The 27872-nt window shown below is 44.1% G+C and overlaps 2 protein-coding genes across 7 annotated transcripts in view; one reads left to right on the plus strand and one right to left on the minus strand.

Annotated features, from left to right (window-relative positions):
* The window catches only part of MED15 (mediator complex subunit 15), an 87960-nt gene extending 71068 nt beyond the window's left edge, over nt 1–16892 (minus strand). For all 5 annotated transcript variants that reach the window (XM_077461563.1, XM_077461560.1, XM_077461561.1 and 2 more), the window contains exon 1: nt 16750–16892. In XM_077461563.1, coding sequence (XP_077317689.1) covers nt 16750–16817 — 68 coding nt within the window. In that variant the 5' untranslated portion in view covers nt 16818–16892. The remainder of the gene's footprint in view (nt 1–16749) is intronic.
* Nucleotides 16893–16895: 3 nt separating this feature from the next.
* KLHL22 (kelch like family member 22) overlaps nt 16896–27872 on the plus strand; it is a 72951-nt gene continuing 61974 nt past the window's right edge. The window contains exon 1 of one of the 2 annotated variants that reach the window (XM_077461566.1): nt 16896–17009. The gene's annotated coding sequence lies outside the window, so the exon portion shown is untranslated. Of the gene's footprint in view, nt 17187–27872 lie in introns of both variants that reach the window. The other variant, XM_077461565.1, reaches the window with a different exon arrangement.

Raw genomic sequence — 27872 nt, forward strand, 5'->3', positions numbered from 1 at the left:
AACAAAGCAGTACCTTTAGTATATAAAGGACAGAAAACAAGCTTCAGTGCAGTGCACTTCTGATGTACAGCAATATAGCCCTTATTAAGCAGAGATGTCACAAATCTCAATGTGTATTTCTGCTGTGCCACAAAAACATCCCAGCAAGCACAAACCTTCACTACTGAGGTCTACTGGTGTGCAGCCAATGAGGAGTCATGGTCTATCCCTTTATGAAATAACCAACAGGCAATTTATTTCATAGGCATAGCCTGGGCTGTAGATACTAAACCTTCACCACCAGAGAAGGAACAGATCCTAAAATGGTTGGACACCCTACTATTAGTAGTAGTTGTCCTACCTTACCTCCATAGACTGAGCAAACGCTAGCCAGCACATATCCAGGTGGTGCTGATTAGCAACTAAAGTCTTAATGAGCCTAGCCCTAGAGACTAACTTAAGACCTCTCTAGAAGAGGTGGTTACCAGTTTAGCCTGGGAGGTAAATAGCTATTTGCAGGCTTCAAACAATCAATTATGTAGCTCTTGCATAGGTTTGCACAGAAAATCCTCAATTAAAAGGATGTAGGGAGCGATCTATGGTGAATCGCCTTTAGATCTGCCACTGAGTGGATTGTAGCCCAAACCAATAAAAAAAGTTTCTTCTTACCTCCTACACTATAATATAAACACAGTGTAAAGGTGGAGTGGGAGGTTGGAGCTTATGAAAGTTAACTATAGCAGGCAACCTCCAAAAGGAGGATCTGTGACAAGGGAACCCCTACTGTGCCACACAGTAGCTTGGTCTCTGCCCATCCTTGAATTTTAGGTCAGCTTTTAAACATTGTGAAGCAACTTCAGATTCCTAGCAGCTGGGCTAATAGGGCCGGTAACCTAGTGCACCTGCTGACCAGGGGAGCTTCTGAATCCACCAACCACTGCCCAATTAATAACCTGTTCAGTGGTATACCTGGCCTGTAAGTAACTTTGTATCTACCAGGTCCCCTCTGTACGCTATTATTCATCCCTACTAAATGTACCACAACTGGGCATGTAGGGAGAGGCTGGCAACCTACTGCTGCGATAACCACAGTGTCTCTGCTGTAAGAGGGAGCTGTGGCTGGTGGTTTTAGCAGTGGCGTCTGCGCTATTTGTATCCCGACCCCAGGTTCTGCACTGCACCAGTCAGTATATACACGGGGAAGGGGGAGCAATGGCCTACCTACCTCTTTCTCATCTGAGGTGGTTTAGGCACACTCGTTCCTCTGCACCACCTGTCCACCATACAGCTTCTCTGATGTAAGAGGGGCTGCAGCTGGTGTTTTTAGCAGAAGCTTAAGGGCTATTTGAATCCAGACCCCAGGTGAGATCTCAAATGCCTAGAAACCCTCTGGCTGGAATTGGGGATTTTGCAGCTAAATTCCCACGGCAAAAGGAAAGTAAAGTACTCACCGTTGTCGTCTTCCTCTTTTTGCCACAGCCAGCGGGCTTGCTTTTCCATCCTTATGGTCCACACGCAAGGAGGATAGCCGCCAAAGTGCTCCCCCCCCCCCCCCAACTGCTGTCCCCATAGGGAGGTGCCAGGTTAGGCTGTGTCCTGCACTGTACCAGTCAGTCTATATACATGGGGGGGGGGGGCAATGCCTTCCATTCCTCATTCCCATCTTCATATCTGAGGTGGTTAAGGCAGACATCCACCGTAGTAAACTGGTGCCTCCTCGCTCTAGAGAAAGGAGGATGTGGGCGCCTGCTCCTACTGACTCTCAGCCTTCCCTCCTGGGTAAGAACGCCGCTGCCATTTTCCCGAAGTTTGAAAATGACGCGGGTGCTTGTTGCCACGCCCTCTCCGGCAGCCCACGCGAGCTACCGGGGACCCAGGAGTCGGGGACAAGCCCCCTGGAAAGAACCGATGGCCAGCACCCCCGTCTGAACAGCCACCTGTACAGGTAAGGAGGGGGAGACAGGATAATGGCCCCTGAAGTTCTGGGTACACCACTGTACCCAGGGTCCTTCAGCTCTCAGGGGGGCTCTTCCAATTTCTGCTGCCCGCCCTGAGGAAAAGATAGGGGAACCCCCCAGGAAGGACAAGAATATCCTACCAGACCCAGAGGCTTCCCAGGCTTGTGGTCCAGCTCCCAGGGGGAGACCACCAGCCCCAGGCTTCGGGTCATTTGGAAAAAAAACAAACAGTTTCGCTGTGTAGGGAGAAACACAATCAAAAACTGAGGATCAAGGGGAAGGGTGGGGACTTAAAACAGCTGTCGATTGATTGTGTTTCCTGTAGGGAGGAGCCTCTCATCTCTCAGGTGTGCCGTCCTGGAAGATGACTTGAGAAAAATAAATACAATCCCGTATACACAATCCTTCACCCGCAGTTAATCCAGTGGCAGGCGATAAACCCCACTAAAGCATGCTCCAATTTGCTACAGCAGGGGGAAAATGTCTTCCTGATCCCCCCCCCCAGAGGGAGTCCACATTATTCCACATTTTCACAGCTCTTACTGTGAAGAAAAAGCTTTCTGTATTTGGAGATTAAATCCTCTGTGATGACCTTAAAGTGAATAACTCAAACACCAAGTTTACTATATGGACCACTTATGTATTTGTAGATGTTGATCTTATCCCCCCTTAATCACCACTTCACAAGAGGGAATAGATTCAGTTCATCTAATCTTTCCTCATAGCGGAGATCCTCCATGCCTCTTATCAGTTTGGTTGCCCTTCTCTGCACTTTCTCCAGTTCTCTGATATCCTTTTTGAAAACTGGCGCCCAAAACTGAACTGCATATTCCAGATGTGTGCTTACTAATGATTTGAACAGGGGCAAAATGATATCTCTCTTTCTCTGGAGTCCATACCTCTCTTAATACAAGAAAGGACATTGCTCTCTTTAGAAACTGCAGCTTGACATCGCATGCTACTATTAAGCTTATGATCTACCAAAACCTCCAGATGCTTCACCACTGATTCCCCCAGTTGTACTACCCCTAGTATGTATGATGCATGTATATTCTTTGTCCCCAAGTGCATAACTTTCCATTTATCAAGATCAAACCTCATTTGTCACTTAGTTGCCCAATTAGACAGTGCAGTGAAGTTGGCTTGTATAAGTGGAATAAGGACATTATTCCACTGCATAGCTTGAAATGTTACTTTTAATCCCAGACCCAATATCATTTATAAAGATATTTAAAAAGGGTCCCAACATTCAACCTTGAGGTACACCTCTGATAACCTTAGACCATTCAAAGTAAGAATCATTAACCACTACTCTCTGAATTCTGTATTATAGCCAGTTTTCTATCCATTTACAAAATTGATCTCTCTAAGCCTGTAGACTATCTTACACATGAGCCGTGTGTGGGGAACTGTGTCAAATGCTTTTGCAAAATCCAAGCATACCACGTCCACCACCACACCTCTCTCCCAGGTTTTACATAACTCCTCATAAAAAGAAATCAGGTTTGTTTGGCAACTTCTGTCTTTCATGAATCCATGCTGTCTGTTGCTTAACATTTTTATTTTATGCGGTCCTTTAATTTTACTTACCCTGGCATTTTTTAAAACAGATGGCGGCCCTCTTTCAGATAAAAGTGGTCTCAGTGGCAGATTCGCTGCAAGATCACTTTCATCATGGGGGGGGGTGGGTGGCCCTCCCAACGTGCTCCGGTTGTCTCTGCTGCTTACCGGAGCCTTCTGTAGCGGCGGAGACAATCGTGTCTATTTCCCTCACAGCCTGGATGCCAAGTGAGGGAAAGATGGCCCCCACTGGAGCTCCATAGCATTGAAGGGCGGAAGCAAAGTCAAACATCACTTCTGACCAATGCTCTTAAAAAGGGGATATTTTTTTTTCAATTGCATCTTAGTGTAAATATGTCTTTTTGACCCCAGATCTCACATTTAAAAAAGCTCCTGTATTTTTTCTATTACAAGTGATGTTTACATTTCTTGTAATAGGAATAAAAGCGATCCAAACTTAATTTTTAAAAGAATAAAAAAAAAAAAGTAAAGTAAATAAGAAAAAAAAAAAAAAAAACATAATTAAAATCGCTCCGACCCACCAAGCTCGTTTGCAGAAGCGAACGCATATGCAAGTCTTGCCCACATAGGAAAATGATGTTCAAATCACATGTGTGGCTTCGCCACGATCATTAGAGTGAGAACAATAATTCTAGCACTAGACCTCTGTAACTCAAAAGTGGTAACCTATAGAAATTTTTACCATTGCCAATTTTTATGTGCCAAAGTTTCTATTTACTCGGTTTAACTTTATCTTTCACAATATAGAAATAAATTGGGCCAACGTTACTGTTGTCTTAATTTTTCATTTAAAAAAAAAAGTGTATTTTTTCCATAAAACTTGTGCTTGTAAGAATGCTGCGCAAATACGGTGTGTCAAAGTATTGCAACAACTGCCATTTTATTCTCTAGGGTGTTAAGAAAAAACAAAATTTTAACTTGTAAACAAATCTAAAAAAGAGCCTTGGCCCTTAAGTGGTTAAAGACTGGCCTCACATTGGCCTGAGCCGTTAGAGGAAGGAGCCAATGAGGGGAAAAAGAGTTAAAAGGGTTTTTTTTTTCTTATAAAAATAACAAACCTGTTATACATACCTGCACTGTTGCAATAGATTTGCAGAGCAGCCTGGATCCTCCTCCTCTTGGGTCCCGCTTCTGTGATCCTGGCCCCCTCCCTACTGTTGAGTGGCCCCACAGCAAGAAGTTTGATATGGGGGCACCCGAGCTGCGTCACAGCTCCCTGTGTATATTCAGACACGGAGTCTCCGACCTGGCCCCGTTCCCTCTCTCCCCTGATTGGCTAGCTGACTGATAGCAGCATGAGCCAATGGCACAGCTGCTGTGTCTCAGCCAAACAGGAAGGAGAATCTAGGATATCTGATACCCGTGGACATCGCTGGACAGAAAGGGACCTCAGGTAAGTGTTGGGGGGGCTGCTACACAGAAGGCTTTTTTATCTTAACATACAGAGTGCATTAAGATAAAAAAAAAAAAAAAAACACATTCTGTTTTTACAACCACTTTAAAAGTAGAAAAAGATGAGGATTGGCTGATAGGGTATTGAGAGTGACAAAATACTGTTTGGCCACATGGAGGGAGGACTTATATAGGGCAAAATCTTTTTGCCCTATATAAGTCCATAAATAATTTTATGCCGCACTCACTCAAGAGCACAGCTACATATTTTGAGATCAAGAATGATGGTGGGTATTTTAGAGCAGGTAAAGCAGGGCATCCAGACAGAAGTTGTCAAGGAAGAATGACACCAGTCCAAAGGCCAAATTAGCACAATAAAAATAAATAAAAAGGTCGAATACACTGAGATTCAAACAGAAGAGGGATAAGGCTTCATGCACACGAGACGCTGTTAAACACGTGTTCAGATGTCATTCAATGTTATCGTATGTGTCCATGTACACAGTCTCGTTTTTTGACGTTTTTATGCAGTTGCGTTTAACCTAGTTTTTCCAGAAGCAAAAAAATGGGTTCAGACGCAAAAGTTTCCACGTTTCAGAAGCAAAACGCGGCAAAACGCCGCTACCACTTTTTTTTTTTTAATAAGCATTTTTAAAAGGTGACCTATTTATTTTACATAAAAAATCTCAAAAATGATTGCAAATGATCAAAAAACATTAAAAAAATATTTTAAACAATTGCACAACTTGTGGCAAGTGACGTGGCAAGTGGACAATCCACAACTTGTGGTAATTGTCATGGCAGGTGGCAAGTGACGTGGCAAGTGGACAATCCACAACTTGTGGCAAGTGACGTGGCAGGTCATGTGGCAAGTGACGTGGCAAGTGACGTAGCAAGTGGACAATCCACAACTTGTGGCAAGTGCCGTGGCAAGTGACACGCTAAATACAAGTACACTGCTGCTCTCACAGCTGCTGCTACTCACTCTGGTCTCACAAAATTGCTGAAATCGTTAATAATACTGTTTTTTGAGCTGTGGAGGGTAGAGGTCAGCCGATATATCGGCCGATATTTGCAGTTTTTTAACCAGTTGCCGACCGCCGCACGACGATGTACATCGACAGAATGGCACGGGCAGGCATATGGGCGTACATGTACGTCCCTGCCTTGCCGCGGGTGGGGGGCCCGATCGGGCCCCCCCCCCCGGTGCCAGCGGCGGTCGGAATCCGTTCAGGAGCGATCCGGGATGAGGGGGCGGCCATTCGTTCATGGCCACCCCCTCGCGATCGCTCCTGACGAATGGAAGTGCAGCGTGACATCACTTCCTCTCCTGTAATGTAAACACAGGCAGAGGAAGTGATGTAATCTCTCCTCCATGTCGGTATTTTTCGTTCCGGCACCGAGGAGAGAGGATCGGTGAGTTGCACCAACACTACACAATACAGTAGAACATGCCAGGCACACTCTCACCCCCCCTTCACCCCCCGATCACCCCCCCAATCACCCCTGCACCCCCAGTCACAGTGACACCAATTGCATTTTTTTTTTTTTGCATTGGTGTAATTTGTGACTGCAATAACTGTTAGAGCAGTTAGGGTTAGCCACCTTTAGTTCTAGGGTACCCCCCTAACCCCCCCAATAAAGGTTTAACCCCGTGATCACCCCCCGTCGCCAGTGTCACTAAGGCTGGGTTCACATTGCAGCGGTTTATGAGAACGGATGTGATTCGCACCGCACTGCAGTGCAAATCACATCCAATCTCTGTGCGATTCGAGTTCAGCCATACAGATAGTATGGCTGAATTCGCATCGCACCCGCCACAAACTCGCACGGGACCCTTTTTTGGTCCGCAGCAGAATCGGATCGCATGGGTGTTCACACCATGCGATCCGATTCCTGTCCGAGTTTGCAGATCGCACTGCGATATGCGAACTGATCTGGGGGTGTCATTAACATTTCACTGACACTCCCAGCAGTTTGCATAGGGCAGCGTGATGCGGGAACCCGCCGCGGATTTGTGGCGTTCCCGCATCGCTCCAGTGTGAACCCAGCCTAATAAGCGATCGTTTTTCTGATTGCTGTATTAGTGTCACAGGTGACGCTAGTTAGGCAGGTAGGTATTTAGGTTCGCCGCAGCTTTTTATAGCGCCAGGGACCCCCATATACTACCGCATAAAGCCCCCTGATTGCCCCCTAGTTAACCCTTTCACCAGTGATCACCATATAACTGTTACAGGTGACGCTGGTTGGTTAGTTATTTTTTTATAGTTTCAGGGCACCCGCCATTTATTACCTAATAAAGGTTTAACCCCCTGATCACCCGGCGGGTGATATAAGTTTGAGGGTCAGATAAGGTCTGCGTCGCCCCAGGCAGCGTCAGGTTAGTGCCAGTACCGCTAACACCCACGCACAAAGCATACACCTCCCTTAGTAATATAGTATCTGATCAGATCTATATTAGCGTCGCCAGCAGTTTAGGTTTCCCAAAACGCATTGTTAGCGGGATCAGCCCAGATACCTGCTAGCACCTGCGTTTAGCCCCTCCGCCAAGCCCAGCCCAGCCCACCCAAGTGCAGTATTGATAGATCACTGTCACTTACAAAACACAACACACATAACTGCAGCGTTCGCAGAGTCAGGCCTGATCCCTGCGATCGCTAACAGTTTTTTTTGTAGCGTTTTGATACAGTCGCTGACAGCCTAGGTGCTTTTTTACCTGTGAGTCTCACTAGTTTACCCCTAAATTTAGGGGTGTCTACTTTCCAAAATGGGGTCATTTGGGGGGGGGTTTGTGCCATCTTGGCATTTTATGGCCTTCAAAACTGCGATAGGTAGTGCGGAGTAAAATCAAAAATTTACACCCTTAGAAATCCTGAAGGCAGTGCTTGGTTTTCGGGGCCCCGTACGCGGCTAGGCTCCCAAAAAAATCCCACACATGTGGTATCCCCGTACTCAGGAGAAGTAGCAGAATTTATTTTGGGGTGTCATTTCACATATGCCCATGGCATGTGTGAGCAATATATCATTTAGTGACAACTTTGTGAAAAAAAAAAAAAGTTTGTAATATTCCCGCAACTTGTGGCAAAATATAAAATATTCCATGGACTCAACATGCCTCTCAGCAAACAGCTTGGGGTGTCTACTTTCTAAAATGGGGTCATTTGTGGGTGTTTTGTGCCATCTTGGCATTTTATGGCCTTCAAAACTGTAATAGGTAGTGAAGAGTGAAGTCAAAAATTTACGCCCTTAGAAAGCCTAAAGGCGGTGCTTGGTTTTCGGGGCCCCGTACGCGGCTAGGCTTCCAAAAAGTCGACCACATGTGGTATCCTCGTACTCAGGAGAAGCAGCAGAATGTATTTTGGGGTACAATTCCACATATAACCATGGCATGTGTGAGCAATATATCATTTAGTGGCAACTTTGTGTAAAAAAAATAAAAAAAATTTTGTCATTATTCAATCGCTTGAGGCAAAAAAATAAAATATTCAATGGGCTCAACATGCCTCTTATCAATTTCCTTAGGGTGTCTACTTTCCAAAATGGGGTCATTTGGGGGGGTTTTGTACTGCCCTGCCATTTTAGCACCTCAAGAAATGAGATAGGCAGTCATAAACTAAAAGCTGCGTAAATTCCAGAAAACGTACCTTAGTTTGTAGATGTGACAACTTTTGCGCAAACCAATAAATATACAGTTATTGACTTTTTTTTTACCAAAGGACATGTGGCTAAATACATTTTGGCCTAAATGTATGACTAAAATTGAGTTTATTGGATTTTTCTAATAACAAAAAGTAGAAAATATCATTTTTTTTTCAAAATTTGCGGTCTTTTTACGTTTATATCGCAAAAAATAAAAATCGCAGAGTCAGTCAAATACCTTTAAAAGAAAGCTCTATTTGTGGGAAAAAAAAGGACGCAAATTTTATTTGGGTATAACATTGCATGACCGCGCAATTACCAGTTAAAGCAGCGCAGTGCCAAATTGTAAAAAGACCTCTGGTCATTGACCAGCAAAATGGTCCGGTCTGAAAGTGGTTAAATAATCGGCATCGGCCGATAGTGCTGATAAAAAGCCAATTTAGAACTACAGCGGGACTTTGAAATTACTTCTGTAATAGGCAGCCTGCCTGCCAAGAAAAGAACAGAAAGCTACATTTACACTTCAATGAATGAAGTCATCTCTGTGTGTAGAAGTTCTCAGTTTAACCATTTAAAGACTAAATCTTTTCTGACACTTGTTGCTTACAAGTAAAAATCCTGTATTTTCTGGCAGACAATCATTTGGACCCCCCCAAAAATTATATATATTTTAGCAGAGATCCTAGGGCAGTGATGGCGAACCTTGGCACCCCAGATGTTTTGGAACTACATTTCCCATGATGCTCCACTACACTGCAGAGTGCATGAGCATCATGGGAAATGTAGTTCCAAAACATCTGGGGTGCCAAGGTTCGCCATCACTGTCCTAGGGAATAAAATAGCGGTTGTTGCAATATTTTATGTCACACGGCATTTGCACAGATGTCTTTCAAATGCATTTTTTTGGGGAAAAAAATACACTATTTAAAAAATAAATAAAATAAAAACAGTAAAGTTAGCCCATTTTTTTTTTCGTCCAAAAGTTTTGACTACCTGTTTTATTTAATATATTAGTTTTTTTTTTTTTTATCTAAATCATACATACAAGTAAACTGATAGGAGGTTTGTTTTGTTTAATAAATGTTTAAATGTAAGAAATTTTCTGTATCACTTATGAAGGCTGCTTTCACACTGGAGCGTTGATGGTAAAACGCAAGTTTTAGCGGCTCTTTACCATCATTTTAGCGGTGCTATTTGGCTGCTAGTGGGGCATATATAACCCAGCTAGCGGCCAAGGAAGAGGTTAAATGCGCCCATGAAGCACTGCTGCCAAATCGCATTGCATGCGCTTCGGCAGTGGTGCCCATTCATATCAATGAGCAGGAGTGGTGGAGGAGCGGTATACACCACTCCAAACGTGCTGCTTGCAGGACTTTTTTTTTTAAGATCCTGCTAGAGCATTGCCTCAGTGTGAAAGCACTCTGTCTTTCACACAGACTGCAGGGGAGCCATTTTGCAGGCACTTTACAGGAGCTATTTTTAGCCCAAAAGCGCCTGAAAAACGCCCCAGTGGGAAAGGCGTGTTAGATCAAGGGGGATTAAAAAAAATAAAAATAAATAATAAAAAAGGAAAAAAATAAATAAAATAAAATCGGCCTAACATATCGGCCCAAAAAAATAAAATAAAAAAATAAAAATAAAATAAAAAAATCGGCATCATATATCGGCCGCCATGATTTCTAAATATCGGCATCGGCCAGAGAAAAACCCATATCGGTCGACCTCTAGTGGAGGGTCTATGATGTTAGCTTAACTAAACGCTTCTAGACGCAAACGCGGAAAAGCAGCTAAATCGTGGCAAAACGGGCGTTTCTAAATGCCGGTTTCAGCTTTTAAAAACATGTGTCCAGCAGAGTTTGCATCTGCGTCTCGTGTGCATGAAGCCTTAAGAGGAAGAATTTTAAAAGTGCTTTGTTGGGGAAAGAATGACTCCAACTCCACCTCCCTTTCATCCACTGGGTCTGGGTGAGCGAGTCCAATTAAAGCCACCTTAAGAAAGGGCAGCTAGAGAGGCAGATCCAGTAGGTGCATGCGCAGGACACGGGAGGATACACAGGATTCTAACGGACTGGCAGGGGGGGGAAGGTGCGGACCAGGGGTGCAACAGATCAAAAAACTCACAGATCGGATTGTTCCTCGGATCAGAGTCACGGATCGGATCAATTTTCGGATCAGCAAAAAATAAATAAATAAAAAAACACACTATCCCCGCCCCCCACAGCCATATTATTTATTTAAATAAAAGGTATAACATTATCTCTCCGCCAATAAAATGCAGCTTATTACAAGCATAAAAACATAGTCAGCATATCACTGATGATTTGCGCCAAGCTCACCACCGATCAAAGTTCCTCCAAACAGACCGCCGTGATGAGTCCCAGGATGATGCCTATTGGCGCAAATCATCAGTGATATGCTAGGTTTTTATGCTTGTAATAAGTTGCATTTTATTGGGGGGGATAGTGTTGTACCTTTTATTTAAATCAACAATGTGACTGTGCCGAGCAAGTGGAAAGGCTTAAATAGTAGTTAGGATTAGATAATAACTATCTAATAGATAGTAGTTAGTTATTAGGTTAGATTAGGTAATAAATGTAGTGGTACCTGCATAAAAGAAGTTTTGAATGAGGGCAGGCAAGGCATCCAGCGTGACTCCTCCAGAATTCCTTCACTTGGGCTGACACAGGCTGAACAACGCGCTGGGGGTGACGTCAGCGCGCAGTGTGCCGCCGCCGGGTGTACCAAGATGGCCGCCAGCTCCGGAGCTAGGCCGAAGCCGCGGCCTTTCCTAAGGCCGCAGCCCGCTCCGTGGATCACATGGTGCGGACCAACTAATTAATAATGAAAATCGTTGACGATTTTCATTATCGATCATTATCACTGTAGCAATGTTCGCATTAGCCCAACATATGTTACTTGGCTTTGTGAAAAGCAGTGCTAGAAATAGTACATGCACCTTCTTAGTACGTTTTAGTGCATTAGGCAGCCATTTAAATGAATAGGCTACCTTAATGCAGTGTAAGTTAACACAGCAACAGTCTAAATAGACCTCAATTACTGTATTTTGAATAAGTTTTTTAAATACTACATATAGGCCACTTTATAACCTCTAGTTTATTTATGTTTTTAACACCTCTGCATGATTAGCCGTTTTAGAAAAACACTCGATGTATTTTTTTGAATGAGTGTCTGTGTTGTCAATTCACGGACTACTGCTTTATGGTAATCTCATAGTGAAGGACACAGACACTCATTCAGGCAGCAACACAGTTATGTCCAGCTTATAAAATGTTTACAAATATAAGAATGGTCTAAATATTAAAAGAAAAAAAAAAAAAAAGGTATAAGTTTTGTTTTAAAAAATCATACTTACCTTGGGGGCTGCAGCATCGGTTCAATGCTGCAACTGTCCCCGCCAGCTCTAGACTAAGAACTGAGCGATCAAACACCACCGATCACTCGGTTCTCTGAGCAGAGAGCTGGTGGCTGTCGGTCACCAATGTCTGCTCTGCTCCCGCCCTGGCCGGCTCAGGCTCTTAACAGCTTGCTGAGAGGGGTGCGATTCAGGCATGCGGGCTTATCCTGACTTCATTATTGCAATCTTGCCCGAGCCTAGACTGGCTATGTGACATCAGCTGACAGCAGGCTGCGGGCTGAAGCCTGCTAAAAACGGGTGAAAACTGTGACCCACAGGAGAAATCTCTGGCTGTACTTTCATGCTTCTTATCTGTCAAGTCATCTCTATTAAAGCCTATGAGGAGAGGACATTATTCTCAACTACCTGAATACCAGCATGTTTCTTTATCCCCAAAAAATTGTGCCAACAATATGTAGGGTCACTAAAAAAAAGGCTCATAGTGGGGGGTGCTTGTACTGTCTTGATCTTTTTATTTGATGTTTTAGGACAGAAAGCAGTTTGTTTTCAAAAAAAAAATTCTCCTTTTTAAGAAAAAAAGGCAGTTAATAAACACCATCAAAAGAAAGCCCTATCTGTCCTGAACATTTTTATAAAATTTGAGTGCTGTATTGAATAACCAAGCACTTTTCAAATTTTATTTTCATTTAAAGCGGAACAAGACCTTTTTGTGCTTTACAAACAGGGAAGCTGTCATCTCAGCCTCCATCTGTTCTGCACTTGCCATGATGCTGCATATGTGATCAGTTATAACGCCTATTTTTTTTATGCCTTTTTTTGTGCAGTTATAACACCAGCCATTTAATAGCTTGACAGTTAAAGTGGAGGGCCACCCTAAAAAAAAAAAAAAAAAATGTTTACCTTGTCAGAAATCCCTGTTGCTAGGCAGTCTTCCTAATCTGCCTTCTTCCTGTTCCTCTGTGATCTTCGTCTTCTCTCCTCTTCGCGTTGTCTTCTGGGTAATGGGGCGCGCTGTGTTCTGGGAACTGTGTGGTCCCTAACACAGCGAGTCCCATACACAAAGCGACTCGCGCATGCGCAGTAGGAAATGAGCAGTGAAGCTGCAAGGCTCCACTGCCTGTTTCCCTTAGTGAGGATAGCAGCGCTGGGACCCGAGAGCTGAGGGACATGTCGGCCTCGGCGGCCGACATCGCGAGCGCCCTGGAAAGGTAAGTGTCCTTATTAAAAGTCAGCAGCTACTTTTTTTTTTAGCTGCCGACAAAAAAAATAAAAAATTCAGCTGAAACACTGCTTTAAGTTGACAGCATTAGCATCTGCGACAGTTATTCACAGCATGCCTTGAATGCAACAGTTAAATCAATAGGTTTAGTTCCACTTTACCTCCTTCATGAGAATGGCATTTTTTTTGTGATACTTTAACCCCCCCCTAGCGGTAATCCCGAGTCTGGCTCGGGGTAGGAATATACTGATAGGAGCGGTAACCTCGAGCCAGACTCGGGATGGCTTCGCTCGATGCAGGGGAGGACACAGGGAGAGTTACTCACCTTGTCCCCTGGATCCAGCGATGTCCTCCGCGCTGTGTGAGCGAGCCGTCCTGCGCTCGATTCACAGTGCCGAATGCCACCGAGCTCCGTTCCCTGCGACGTTACGGCGCACGGGAGCGGAGAACGGCGGCAAATTCAAAAAAGTAAAAATACACAAAACACACACAGCACTGTAATCTTACAGATTACAGTGCTGTATTAAAAAATACACACCCCCTTTGTCCCTAGTGGTCTGTGCAGTGCCCTGCATGCACTTTTATATTATAAATACAGTTTTTTCTGCCTGGAATTTGGAGATTGTCCATAGCAACCAAAAAGTGTCAATTTTTCAGTGTTTTTGGATTTGATTACATTATTGAATAATTTGTATTATTCTTTATTATATTATAAACTTTATCATACCCGGGATGTCTGCTAGACTGGTTTGAATAGATTTAAGAGCGTTATTCCTAAGAATTACAGGACCACAAAATAAAAGCCAGATTTCCGTGCAAATTAATTGTACCGCTTTCAGCACCTAATTCCAGACTGAATCATACTGCCAGGGAGGTTAACTGGCAATTGCTCAGTCATGCAGCACTGTACACAAATGAAATGTATATTTTTTTTCACACAAATAGAGCTTTCTTTTGGCGGTATTTGATCACCACTGGGTTTTTTTTTTTTTATTACTACATACAAATATTTATTTTTTAAACAATATTTTCTACTTTCTGTTATAAAACACATTCAAGAAAGAAAGAAAAAAAAAAAAAAAACAAACACAAATTTCTTCATATATTTTAGGCCAATGTGTATTCTGTCACATATTTTTGAGAGGAAAAAAAATCCCAATAAGTGTATATTAAAGCGGAGTTCCCACTGTTTTAAAAAAAAAAAAAAATAAAATAAATTTAGGATGAACATCTTTTGCTTGAAATGCTTATTTATGGCACTCACGTTTCTGAGCCGAATCGGCCCTGGATTGGCAATTTCATAGAGGAATATATCTTATATTGCTCTTTCCTGGCAGTTTCCATAGTGCTTGTGGGCATGTGAAGCCCACAAGCACTATCTCCCGGGCTCTGGTGCAGCTGAGCGACCAACAGGCACCGCATGTACGGAGCAGCGCCATACATTTCTGATGTTGCCATCACAACGGGCGGTGGTGTTGGAAGTGCCCGCCCCCATTGTGATGGCAACAAAGACCTCGGCGCTGCCCACCGACTTCTGGGAAATTATGACAGACATCTCCCAAGAGCACTAGCGAATACGGCTTTGAGGGAAATGACATCAGGCGCCTTGGTGAGGAAGAGGCAGACTAAGAGGGACCCCCTAGCAAGAGACCTGAAAGGGGATAAAAAAAAATTGTCCAAAGGCTGTTATTTGTATTTAATGCAGCTGAATAATGTAAAATTAGTTTTATGACTGGAACTCTGGTTTAACTGGTTTCTGTATACTGGAATTTACGCAGCTATAGGCGCTATACTGTAATGGTGGTGACCAGTGACTAATTGTGGGACCGTGATAGGGTGGCAGGCAATGTGGCTCTAACAAACACAGGCTGGGAGGGTCACTAACTGATGTTGGTAATGACACTAATACTGTACACCGACACTGTACTAATGACACTGGTTGGGAAGGGGTTAACATCTGGGAGCAATCAAGGGGTTAACGGTGTGCCTACCAATATGTAATGCGCACTGCTTTTACTTTGTGATCTGGTGGTTTTAGCTCCCTGCTATTCAGGGAGAAGAAACAGCCAGATTGCTGTTCACTGTAAACAGAGTTGTGTGCGTTTGTAAAACACAGAACTCTGTGCTGTGATTGGACAAAGCTGATCAGCATGTTTTAGCCAAAATTATCTGTGTTCAATCACTGCACAGGTCAGCAGGGGAACCACACATGTGCATCCCAAAAGACAGAAAAAGACCACACAAGTACATGTACTAGAGATGGACCGATATTTGGCCATTTTGGAGAAATTATTATCCAAATTAGGCAGATATTGAACACTGGCCGTACCTCTGCCGGTAGAGTGTGGAGAAGGGAGGAAGAACATAGGATTCCTCCTCCCTTCTCCACACTCTGTTGGCAAAGCAGCACCATGGTGTGTGAAACTAGAGAGAGCGCGAGCTGTCAAAATTGAGGTTGGATGTCGGGGGTGGGCAGGACCCAGCTATCCAACACCAGCCAATGGGATAGGATCTGGGTGAGCCGCTACGTGTATGTGGCCCCGTCCCTTTCTTAAACAGGCCAATCATTGGCTGTGGATAGCTGCTGTGTCCCGCCCACCTCTGACATCATGCTCAATTTGTCAGCTCCTCTCTCTCCATACAGTTTCACACACCGAGACGATGCAGAGAGCATTGAGTTTCACAGTTACACTATTGACTGTGAAACCTGCCACTGCCATCCAGTGCCACCTTCCAATGCCAACCAGGGACACCTGAAAATAAAAATAAAAAAGAATCGGCCTAAAATATTGGCCGCATATATCGGCCATCCCGATTTCTAAGTATCGGCAAGAGAAAAATCCATATAGGTCGACCGCTAACATGTACCCGACTATGCCTGTGGCTGCCGCCCACAGTATACTTACTGGGAGCAGTCAGCAAGCAGTTAAAGTGGAACTAAACCCATTGATTTAATGGTTTTCCACAACAGTTACCTTTGAGGCATTCTGTGAACAATAACTATCATTTGGGGGGGTTTCAATGGACAAACTGTCCAGCCATCATATGTCTGGTGTTATAACTGACCATGGCAACTGCAGCTCAAACAGAGGCCAAGATGGCAGCTTCCTTGGCTGTAAAGGATAGGAGGGTTTAGATCCTCTCTAAAGCAGAATTAAACCCAAATGATTTAATATCTTCCCAAAACTGTTAAAGTCAAGGCATGAATGAATGATAGCCCTCACTGGTGTTTTTTTTTCTCTCTGAACCTAATTGTTTAGCCAAATGACTGGTGTCAAAGCTGATTGCATGTGCCGCACCATGGCAACTGCACATCAGACAGAGCCTGAGGTGGCAGCTTCCTTGTCAGTAAAAGGAGAGGAGGATTTCGTTTCACTTTGAGGTGATAAATGATTTGCAGTGTCATATAAACACTGGAGTACAGTCCATCATAATCCAGGAAGTAATAGTAACCGTGGCGGTGGTTTCCAGGCATGTGCCCATAGACTGATGTGACAATGCGCGGGTACTTCACACACAGGCCCGTCCCCCACTCATTGTATGAGAACACCACACGCACTCACACACAAAGAGGCCCGAGCACCCAGGAAGAGATCACCACTTACATCTGACTGACCAGCTTCTGCCTGAAGCCTGCACTCCGCCAGTCACTGTCCGGTCCGTTCACGTCCATAGTCGCTGGATGGCCTCTTTGCTTCTCACACTACAATCCCGCAACCCGACCGGAAGTGACGCACTCCTCCCTGCGACCTTCCTGGCTCCCTGTCAAGGAACACGCCCCCTTCCCCGTTGATTGGTGAATGGGCGTGCATTGGCTGCCTTTCGCAGGCACAGGGACTGTGGCCCATGTAATACTAAATATTAGGTAAGCAGTGGCGCTCGTATGCCTGTGTTTGGACCCCGTCCCTTCTACTTGTCGCCATGTTTACGGAAGTGACGTTCCAGTCAAAGCGCTGCTGAGGTTGAGTGAGGTGCGAGGCTCCAGAGCTGCGGCAGGTAACGTCACCGGTGAAGAGGAGGCATGGGTCACGTGACTGCTCAGGTACACACCGCAATGTGGGTCTTGTGGCCCCTTACCTTTATGGCGCTCCATTTCCCTTCTCTATGTTGTGTGAGGGGCACATCCGATCCACTAATCACCACCCATCTGCAACTGAGGGGACTTCAGCTAAATCTTCTCCTTCTCTCCACAGTGTCATTTGTGCCAGTTCTAGGTGTAATAGTGGAATCCATCCCCAGCTCCCCTCCTATACTTAACAACCATCATCTCTCAGTGCTGCGGGGGTTAAAGCTGTGTTAAACCCAAAAGCAAACGTTAACCGTGGTAGAAGAGAAGAATCTGGTGGCCGCACATCCAATAAAATCACCTTTATTACCACATATTCAAGAAAGACTCCACAATACATTCAAAGGGACATAGCATTCTAGCTAACGCGTTTCGTAGCTCATCGGCTATGACAGTGATGGCAAACCTTCACTCCCCAGATGTTTTGGAACTACATTTCCCATGATGCTCATGTGCTCTGCAGTGTAGTCGAGCATCATGGGAAATGTAGTTCCAAAAACATCTCGGATGCCCAGGTTCGCCATCACTGGTCTATGACTAAGGGCTGATGTTGGCATGAAACGCATTAACTGGAATGCTGTGATCCCTTGAATCTAGTGTGGATCGTCTTACTTAGATACTTGTGTCTTAACCACTTGAGCTCCGGAAGGTTTTACCAGGCCATTTTTTTATGATATGGCACTGCATTACTTTAACTGACGATTGCACGGATGGTGCGACACTGAACCCAAATAAAACTGATGCCCTTTTTCCCACAAATAGAGCTTTCTTTAGCTGGTATGCGATCACCTCTGCGGTTTTTATTTTTTGTGCTATAAACAAAAATGTTGCTATAAAACAAATCCAATTAAAAAAAAAAAATCATATGTCTTCATCAGTTTAGGCCAATATGTATTTTGCTACATTTCTGGTTAAAAAAAAATAAAATCCTTATCATATATTTATTGGTTTGCGCAAAAGTTATAGCGTCTACAAACTATGGGATAGATTTACAGATTTTTTTTTTTTTCTTTTACTAGTAATGGTGGCAATCAGTGACTTATAGTGGGACTGCGACATTGCAGCGGACAAATTGAACACTAAGTGACACTTTGCAGTGATCACTGCTAAAAAAATATGCACTGTCAACTGTACTAATGACACTGGCAGGGAAGGGGTTAACATCTGGGGCAATCAAAGGGTTAAATGCGTTCACAGGGAGTTATTACTAACTGTATGGGGGGTGCTTGCACTGTGAGAAGGCAGAGATCTGTGTTCCTGCTTAGCAGAAACAGCATCTCTACCTCCCCTTCTCACAGAATGGCGATCTGCCATGCTGCTTCTATCGGGATGATCGGCGGGTCCTAGCGGACATCGGGGTTCGACCCGCTAATTGGCTCCCGCTGTTTCCAATCCCAGCGGGTCACCGGCGGCAGACGTGCACGCCCCAGACCCAGAAGTGCAGAATCACGTACAGGTAAGTGATTCTGCACCTTGCCACCGTATATATACAGTATACGACTGGCAAGCGGTTAATAATGGTGTTTTTAAAGGATGTGCGGCTGACCAGATTCTTCTCTTCTATTGTAAAGCCTTTGACGAACTGGGCCAGCACCTGCTAGCATGCAGTGGAGGTAAAACAGGTGGAATCCAACCTAGAGCAGTGATTATCTCCTATCAAACATTTTTATATTGCAGTTTACCAATCATTAGGTGTAATGACTGCATTTGTTTTCTTTTTTAGGCTTTCTTGTGTGATCTGGCCAGTAAGTCTGTTATTTTTTAACAGAACAAGTTCTATTGCAGATGTAGCATTTAGAGGGATTAGACAAACCATTTACCACTGACGGGTGCTTACAATGGTCCGTTTTTTATTTATGTAAAACCTTTATCCCTAAAGGAAAAAAAACAAAAAAACAGCTGCTTATAAAGTATTAGCTGGAGTTTGGCTTTGATTTGTTAGTGTATTTCAATCTGCCAGTACATCTAACACTCCCCCTGGGCTGACAGTGCTGCTGTCCAAAGATACCCATGTGCTTCTTCATCCAGAGTGGAGGTGCTCTAATACAGGAGGTGTGTTACTGGCCAGATCATCAAGCGAAAACGGGGGGGGGGGGGGACTAAAAAATACAAACAAATGCAACCACCACATCTAATGATTGCTAAGCTGCAATGTTTTACATTTTTGTTTGTATAATAATATGATTTTCAAATCCCAAGAGTCAGCAGCCACTGTTATTGGCTGTCATTGTGCTCCCATGATCTGGAGCCGGTCCTGCCATTTCCTGATCACTATTAGAGACAGGGAGCAGTTTAGGCGCTGTGGTGGGAGTCCGTGGACGCATATGTGTGGCACGTGGACATGTAACATATGCTCTATCATGAGACCACTTTGGATAGCCCCGTGCTAAAAAGCAATTTATATAATTGCAGGGATTCTCTTTCAAAATCGTTTTGTTCACTGCAAATGCGACATAGTCTAAGAAAATGTTTTACTGGGATCCCTTCGATAGTGTGATACAGATGACTTGAACTAGCACACAAAAGGCTGTTACCTGCTAGACGTTTCCTGTATACACAAGTGGAAACTTGTCCATCATTACAAGTCAATAGGACAGTTGGGGCGAACCTTGGCACTCCAGATGTTTTGGAACTACATTTCCCATGATGCTCATGCACTCCGCAGTGTAGTTGAGCATCATGGCAAATGTAGTTCCAAAACATCAAGGGTGCCAAGGTTCGCCATCACTGCCATAGGACATCCAAAAAAAACTCACTGAATTCACATCCATGCAACCAGTGAAATGTAAATTGCAGGAATTATCATTCAGATAAGCCGAAAATGAGTCACACCCCTGGAGATAGAAAACCCCCATCAAACAAAAAATCGTTGTAAGTAAAAAACATAAGACTTCTAAGATGAACCCACATGAATCCAGCAACAGTTCAGTGGAATGTTTTAGCCAATAAGCAACCGCCTCTTGAGCCAGGTCATTGGGATTGGAAGAGTAAAGGCTTGAAATATCACAGGTTAACCACGTAAAACTATCACTCCTTTCAAATTTATCAATCATTTCTAAGAGATGGTTGGTATCTCTGAGAAAATTTGGCAGCATATGGACAATTGGTTGATGTTGACCATCTACCCATTCACCCAAATGTTCATTCAGGGAGTCGATACCGGAAACACTGGTTCTCCCCTGTACCCTTATGGGTTATACATTTATAAATGAGTTCTTAAAGGATAGTGATTTCTGGCAGGATCAATGCCGTTTTCTTATTCCTTTCCTTGTCTTTTTTTTGTTTTTTCTTTTTTTTTGAAAAATATATTTTATATATGGTTAACAATTTTCCTGCAACATATGTTCATATGTGGTATATTTTTGTTACTTTTTGTAAATTATTTGAGATCTTCGTACATTTCTCTGTTCTTATGCGATTTGTATCATTTGAATTGTTCTTCTCTGCTTTATGGATATACCTTTAGAATTTTCTGAGGGGGTGGGGTCCATATGTCAGTGGTGGATATTTATAGAAAGTGTCAATGTATATCTTTTTTTTTTTTTTTTTTTTTTTTTACAGTTTTTCTGTAGATTTTTCTATGTACAATTTTTGTATATGTTTTTTGTTCATATACAGTTTTTCAATTTTTTCATTTCTCATTTTTATTTTACCTATTATTCAGTTTTTTTGTTATGAATCCTTCTACTTTCTATTTTGTGCAATGTTTTTAAATATGCATGTATTCAATGTTTTCATGGGCTTTTGAAAGGTTTTTCTGAAAAAAAAAAACTTAAAAGGGGTTAAACAGCATAATCAGGCACCTATCCCTTTTTAGCTGAGTATATACTATTGTGTTATGTTCAGTGGAGCATGTTAGATTATGACTAAGCAAACTTCATAAAATCCGTTAATCTTTGCTGTGTCCATGTCTGTAGCGGTGCTATCATGATGTGATTTTACTCAGAATAAAACTACCATATTTTTCTCTACAAATTTGTCTGCGGTCAACATGGTTCTCTATTGGTCACCTATCCAGATTACGGACTGGACCTGCACCTAATCAGTAGAGTGAGGATTGTATCCATCTGGAGCAGCATGCACTGTTCCTTATGTGGACATTAAAGCCCACCATCTTTGTCGCCACACATGTACATTACCTGGGCGGCAACAGGTTCATTTAGTGAATCAATTAACCACCTTCAGACCGGACCATTTTGCTGGTAAATGACCAGAGGTCTTTTTACAATTTGGCACTGCGCTGCTTTAACTGGTAATTGCGCGGTCATGCAATGTTGTACCCAAACAAAATTTGCGTCCTTTTCTTCCCACAAATAGAGCTTTCTTTTGATGGTATTTGATTGCCTCTGCGATTTTTATTTTTTGCGATATAAACGTAAAAAGACCGCAAATTTTGAAAAAAAATGATATTTTCTACTTTTTGTTATTAGAAAAATCCAATAAACTCAATTTTAGTCATACATTTAGGCCAAAATGTATTCAGCCACATGTCTTTGGTAAAAAAAAAAGTCAATAATTGTATATTTATTGGTTTGCGCAAAAGTTGTCACATCTGCAAACTAAGGTACGTTTTCTGGAATTTACGCAGCTTTTAGTTTACGACTGCCTATCTCATTTCTTGAGGTGCTAAAATGGCAGGGCAGTACAAAACCCCCCCAAATGACCCCATTTTGGAAAGTAGACACCCTAAGGAAATTGATAAGTGGCATGTTGAGCCCATTGAATATTTTATTTTTTTGCACAAAGTTGTCACTAAATGATATATTGCTCACACATGCTATGGGCATATGTGAAATGACACCCCAAAATAAATTCTGCTGCTTCTCCTGAGTACGGGGATACCACATATGTGGGACTTTTTGGGAGCCTAGCCGCGTACGGGGCCCCGAAAACCAAGCACCGCCTTCAGGCTTTCTAAGGGCGTAATTTTTTGATTTCACTTCTCACTACCTATTACAGTTTTGAAGGCCATAAAATGCCAAGATGGCACAAAACCCCCAAAAATGACCCCATTTTAGAAAGTAGACACCCCAAGCTATTTGCTGAGAGGCATTTTGAGTCCATGGAATATTTTATATTTTGCCACAAGTTGCGGAAAAATTACAAACTTTTTTTTTTTTTTTTTTTTCACAAAGTTGTCACTAAATGATATATTGCTCACGCATGCCATGGGCATATGTGAAATGACACCCCAAAATAAATTCTGCTGCTTCTCCTGAGTACGGGGATACCACTTATGTGGGACTTTTTGGGAGCCTAGCCGCGTACGGGGCCCCGAAAACCAAGCACCGCCTTCAGGCTTTCTAAGGGCGTTACAGTTTTGAAGGCCATAAAATGCCAAGATGGCACAAACCCCCCCCCCAAATGACCCCATTTTGGAAAGTAGACACCCCTAAATTTAGGGGTACACTAGTGAGACTAGGTAATAAATGGCGGGTGCCCTGAAACTATAAAAAAATAACTAACCAACCAGCGTCACCTGTAACAGTTATATGGTGATCACTGGTGAAAGGGTTAACTAGGGGGCAATCAGGGGGCTTTATGCGGTAGTATATGGGGGTCCCTGGCGCTATAAAAAGCTGCGGCGAACCTAAATACCTACCTGCCTAACTAGCGTCACCTGTGACACTAATACAGTGATCAGAAAAACGATCGCTTATTAGGCTGGGTTCACACTGGAGCGATGCGGGAACGCCACGAATGCGCGGCAGGTTCCCGCATCACATGCCTCCCGGCGGCAGTTCACACTGCCCTATGCGAACTGCTGGGAGTGTCAGTGAAATGTTAATGACACCCCCAGATCAGTTCGCATATCGCAGTGCGATCTTCAAACTCGGATCGCATGGTGTGAACACCCATGCGATCCGATTCTGCTGCGGACCAAAAAAAGGGTCCCGTGCGAGTTTGCGGCGGGTGCGACACGAATTCAGCCATACTATCTGTATGGCTGAACTCGAATCGCACAGAGATCGGATGTGATTTGCACTGCAGTGCGGTGCGAATCACATCCGTTCTCATAAACCGCTGCAATGTGAACCCAGCCTTAGTGACACTGGCGACGGGGGGTGATCACGGGGTTAAACCTTTATTGGGGGGGTTAGGGGGGTACCTTAGAACTAAAGGGGGCTAACCCTAACTGCCCTAACAGTTATTACAGTCACAAATGACACCCGCCGGGTGATCAGGGGGTTAAACCTTTATTAGGTAATAAATGGCGGGTGCCCTGAAACTATAAAAAAATAACTAACCAACCAGCGTCACCTGTAACAGTTATATGGTGATCACTGGTGAAAGGGTTAACTAGGGGGCAATCAGGGGGCTTTATGCGGTAGTATATGGGGGTCCCTGGCGCTATAAAAAGCTGCGGCGAACCTAAATACCTACCTGCCTAACAAGCGTCACCTGTGACACTAATACAGCGATCAGAAAAACTATCGCTTATTAGGCTGGGTTCACACTGGAGCGATGCGGGAACGCCATGAATCCGCGGCGGGTTCCCGCATCACATGCCTCCCGGCGGCAGTTCACACTGCCCTATGCGAACTGCTGGGAGTGTCAGTGAAATGTTAATGACACCCCCAGATCAGTTCGCATATCGCAGTGCGATCTGCAAACTCGGATCGCATGGTGTGAACACCCATGCGATCCGATTCTGCTGCGGGCCAAAAAAAGGGTCCCGTGCGAATTTGCGGCGGGTGCGACACGAATTCAGCCATACTATCTGTATGGCTGAACTCGAATCGCACAGAGATCGGATGTGATTTGCACGGCAGTGCGGTGCGAATCACATTTGTTCTCATAAACCGCTGCAATGTGAACCCAGCCTTAGTGACACTGGCGACGGGGGGTGATCACGGGGTTAAACCTTTATTGGGGGGGTTAGGGGGGCACATTAGAACTAAAGGGGGCTAACCCTAACTGCCCTAACAGTTACTACAGTCACAAATGACACCAATGCAAAAAAAAAAAAGCAATTGGTGTCACTGTGACTGGGGGGGCAGGGGTAATTGGGGGGTAAAGGGGGGGGTGTGAGTGTGCCTGGCATGTTCTACTGTATGTGGGGTGTGTTGGTGCAACTCACCGAACCTCTCTCCTCGGTGCCGGAACGAAAACTACCGACACGGAGGAGAGAATACATCACTTCCTCTCCTGTGTTTACATTACAGGAGAGGAAGTGATGTCACCGGACATTTTCATTCGCCGGGAGCGATCGAGAGGGGGTGGCCATGAATGAATGGCCGTCCCCTCGTCCGGGATCGCTCCCGAACGAATACCGACCGCCGCAGGCACCGGGCGGGGGCCCGATCGGGCCCCCGACCAGCGGGCAGGCAAGGACGTACATGTAAGCCCTTATGCCTGCCCGTGCCATTCTGCCGACGTACATCGGCGTGCGGCGGTCGGCAAGTGGTTAAGAAAAACATTAAAGTGGTTCTAAAGGCAGAAGGTTTTTTTTTTTTTTTTTACCTTCATCGTTCTATGCATGAAGAGAAATAAACCTTGTGTGCAGCAGCCCCCAGCCCCTAATACTTACCTAAGTCCCATCTCGATCTAGCGAAGTGCACAAGAGCCTCAGATCTGCGGGGACTCTCCTTCCCCATTGGCTGAGACAAGAGCGGACATGATTGGCTCCCGCTGATGTCAGTGAGCTATTGAGGAGAGGGGGTGGAGCCAAGCCTCGACTCAGTGTCTGAATGGACACATAGAGCAGTGACTTGGGTGCCTCCATTGCAAGCTGCTTGCTCTATGGGCACTCAGCAGAAGGAAGGGGCCAGCAGTGCTGGCGAGGGACCCAAGAAGAGGAGGATCGGGGCTGCTTTGTGCAAAGTCTATTCATAGAGCAGGTAAGTATGATATGTTAGTTAAAAAAAAAACAGCTTTTACACGGGCGGTTTTCAGGCGTTTTAGCATTCAAAATAGCCTCTAACGCCTGAAAACTGGGGCGGTGTGCTTGCGGGACATTCTGAAAAGTCATGCAAGCAGCATCTTTGAAGTGCCGCTCCCAAAATGCCCTGCCGATTGAAATGAATGGGCAGTGCTGCGGAAGTGCCTGCAAAGCAACATGGGCGCTTCTAACCCTTTCTTCGGGCGTTGACGGGGGGTTAAAAGCGACCCGCTAGCGGCCGTAAAGCGCCACTAAAACTAGCGGCGCTTTACCACCGTCCACTGGTTTCAGTGTGAAACTAGCGTTATCACTTTAACCACTTGCCGCCCGCCCATTGTCAAATGATGGCGGCAAAGTGGTTTCAAAATCCTGACTGGATGTCGTAGACCGTCCTCAGGATTTTGAGCCGCTGCGCGGCCCTGGGGGGCACGCAATGCACCGATCGTTGTTGCGGGGTGTCAGTCTGACACCCCGCAACTACGATCTCGGTAAAGAGTCTCAGACGAAGACTCTTTAGCACATGATCAGCCGTGTCCAATCACGGCTGATCACAGTGTAAATAGGAAGAGCCGGTGATCGGCTTTTCCTCACTCGCGTCTGTCAGACGCGAGTAGAGGAGAGCCGATCGGCTGCTCCTCTGACGGGGGGGTCTGGGCTGATTGATTATCAGCGCAGCCCCCCTCCCCAGGATGCCCACACTGGACCACCAGACCACCAGGGATGCCAGTCAGTGCCCACAATGGATGCCAATCAGTGCCCACACTGATTGGCATGCATTATTGTTTTGCACTGATTGGCATCCATGAGTATAATACAATGCCGCCTATCCATGCCCATTTGTGCCGCCTATCCATGCCAATCTGTGCCAGCTATCCATGCCAATCTGTGCCAGCTATCCATGCCAATCCGTGCCAGCTATCAGTGTCCATCCGTTTCGCCCATCAGTGCCACCTATCAGTGCCCATCAATGCCACTTCATTGGTGCCACCTCATCAGTGCCGCCTTATCAGTGCCCATCAGTGCCGCCCCATCAGTGAAGAAGAAAACGTACTTATTTACAACGTTTTGAAACTGAAACACAAAAAAAAACATATTTTTTTTCAAAATTTTCGGTCTTTTTTTATTTGTTTAGCAAAAAATAAAAACCGTGGAGGTGATCAAATACCACCAAAAGAAAGCTCTATTTGTGGGGAAAAAATTATAAAAAATTTTCATTCGGGTACAGTGTAGCATGACCGCGCAATTGTGATTAAAATTGCGACAGCGCAGAAAGCTCAAAATTGGTCTGGGCAGGAAGGTGTTTAAGAGCCTGGTATTGAGGTGGTTAACCACTTCAGTACAGGGCATTTATACACCCTTCCTTACCAGACCAATTTTTAGCTTTCAGCGCTCTCACACTTTGAATGCCAATTACTTAGTCATGCAACACTGTACCCAAACAAAATTTTTATCATTTTTTTCATACAAATAGAGCTTTCTTTTGGTGGTATTTAATCACCACTGTGTTTTTTTTATTTTTTTGCGACATAAATGAAAAAAGAGCAAAAATTTTGAAAAAAAAACACTTTTTATTTTTTAGTTTCTATAACATTTTGCAAATAAGTAATTTTTGTTTTTCAGAAATTTGGGCCAAAATTTATACTGCTACATCTCTTTGGTAAAAATAACCCAAATTAGTGGATATTATTTAGTCTGAAAGTTATAGAGTCTACAAGCTGTGGTGCAAATCATTGAAAATTGATCACATCTGCTCACACCTTTATGTACTGATTCTTGAGGCTCTGAAATGTCAGGAAAGTACAAATACCCCCAAAGTAACCCTTTTTGAAAAGTAGACAGTCCAAGGTATTTAGTAAGTGGCACGGTGAGTTTTTTGAAGTTGTCAAGTTGTCACAATTCTTGGGGAAAAAGAAGAATTTTTTTTTTTTTTTTTTTTTTTTTTACAAAATTGTCATAATAACAAGTTATTTCTCATACACAACATGTGCATACTTCCAATTACACCCCAAAATACATTCTGCAACTCTTCCCTAGTATGGCGATACCACATGTGTGGGATTTTAACACAGGCTGGCCACACAGAGAGGTCCAACATGCAGGGAGCACCGTCAGGGGTTCTAGGAGCATAAATGACACCTCTAATGACCTATTACATTTGTGAAGGCCCTGGAGCACCAGGACAATGGAATTACCCACAAAATGACCCCATTTTGGAAAGCAAACACCCCAACGTATATTCTATGAAGCATTATGAGTCTTTTTTTAACAGTTCATTTTTTTACACGAGTCTTCAGAAAAGGTGGAAAGAAAATGAAAATCTTTTTTCTTTTTTTACACGAAGTTCATTTATTAGATATTTCTAACACATAGCATGTATATAGCAAAAATTACACCCCAAAACACATTCTGCTACTCCTCTGAGTATTGCGATACCACATGTGTGAGACTTTTACACAGCCTGGCCATATACAGAGGTCCAACATTGAAGTAGTACCTTCAGGCGTAATAGTAGCATAAATTACACACCTCATTTCATTCCTACCTATCACACTTTTGAAGGTCCTGGAGCACCAGGACAATAGTATTACCCCCAAAATGACCCCATTTTGGAAAGCAAACACCTCAACGTGTATTCTATGAGGCATGGGCTGCAAATAGGTACTCTGGTACTCCTCCGGGCTGTTGACAGGTACTCGGGTACTCCTCCGGGCTGTTGACAGGTACTCGGGTACTCCTCCGGGCTGTTGACAGGTACTCGGGTACTCCTCCGGGCTGTTGAC

Source organism: Lithobates pipiens, unplaced genomic scaffold, assembly GCF_037356315.1.
Source record: "Lithobates pipiens isolate NorthernLeopardFrog02 unplaced genomic scaffold, aLitPip1_a1.2 Scaffold_3, whole genome shotgun sequence".
NCBI lineage: Eukaryota > Metazoa > Chordata > Amphibia > Anura > Ranidae > Lithobates > Lithobates pipiens.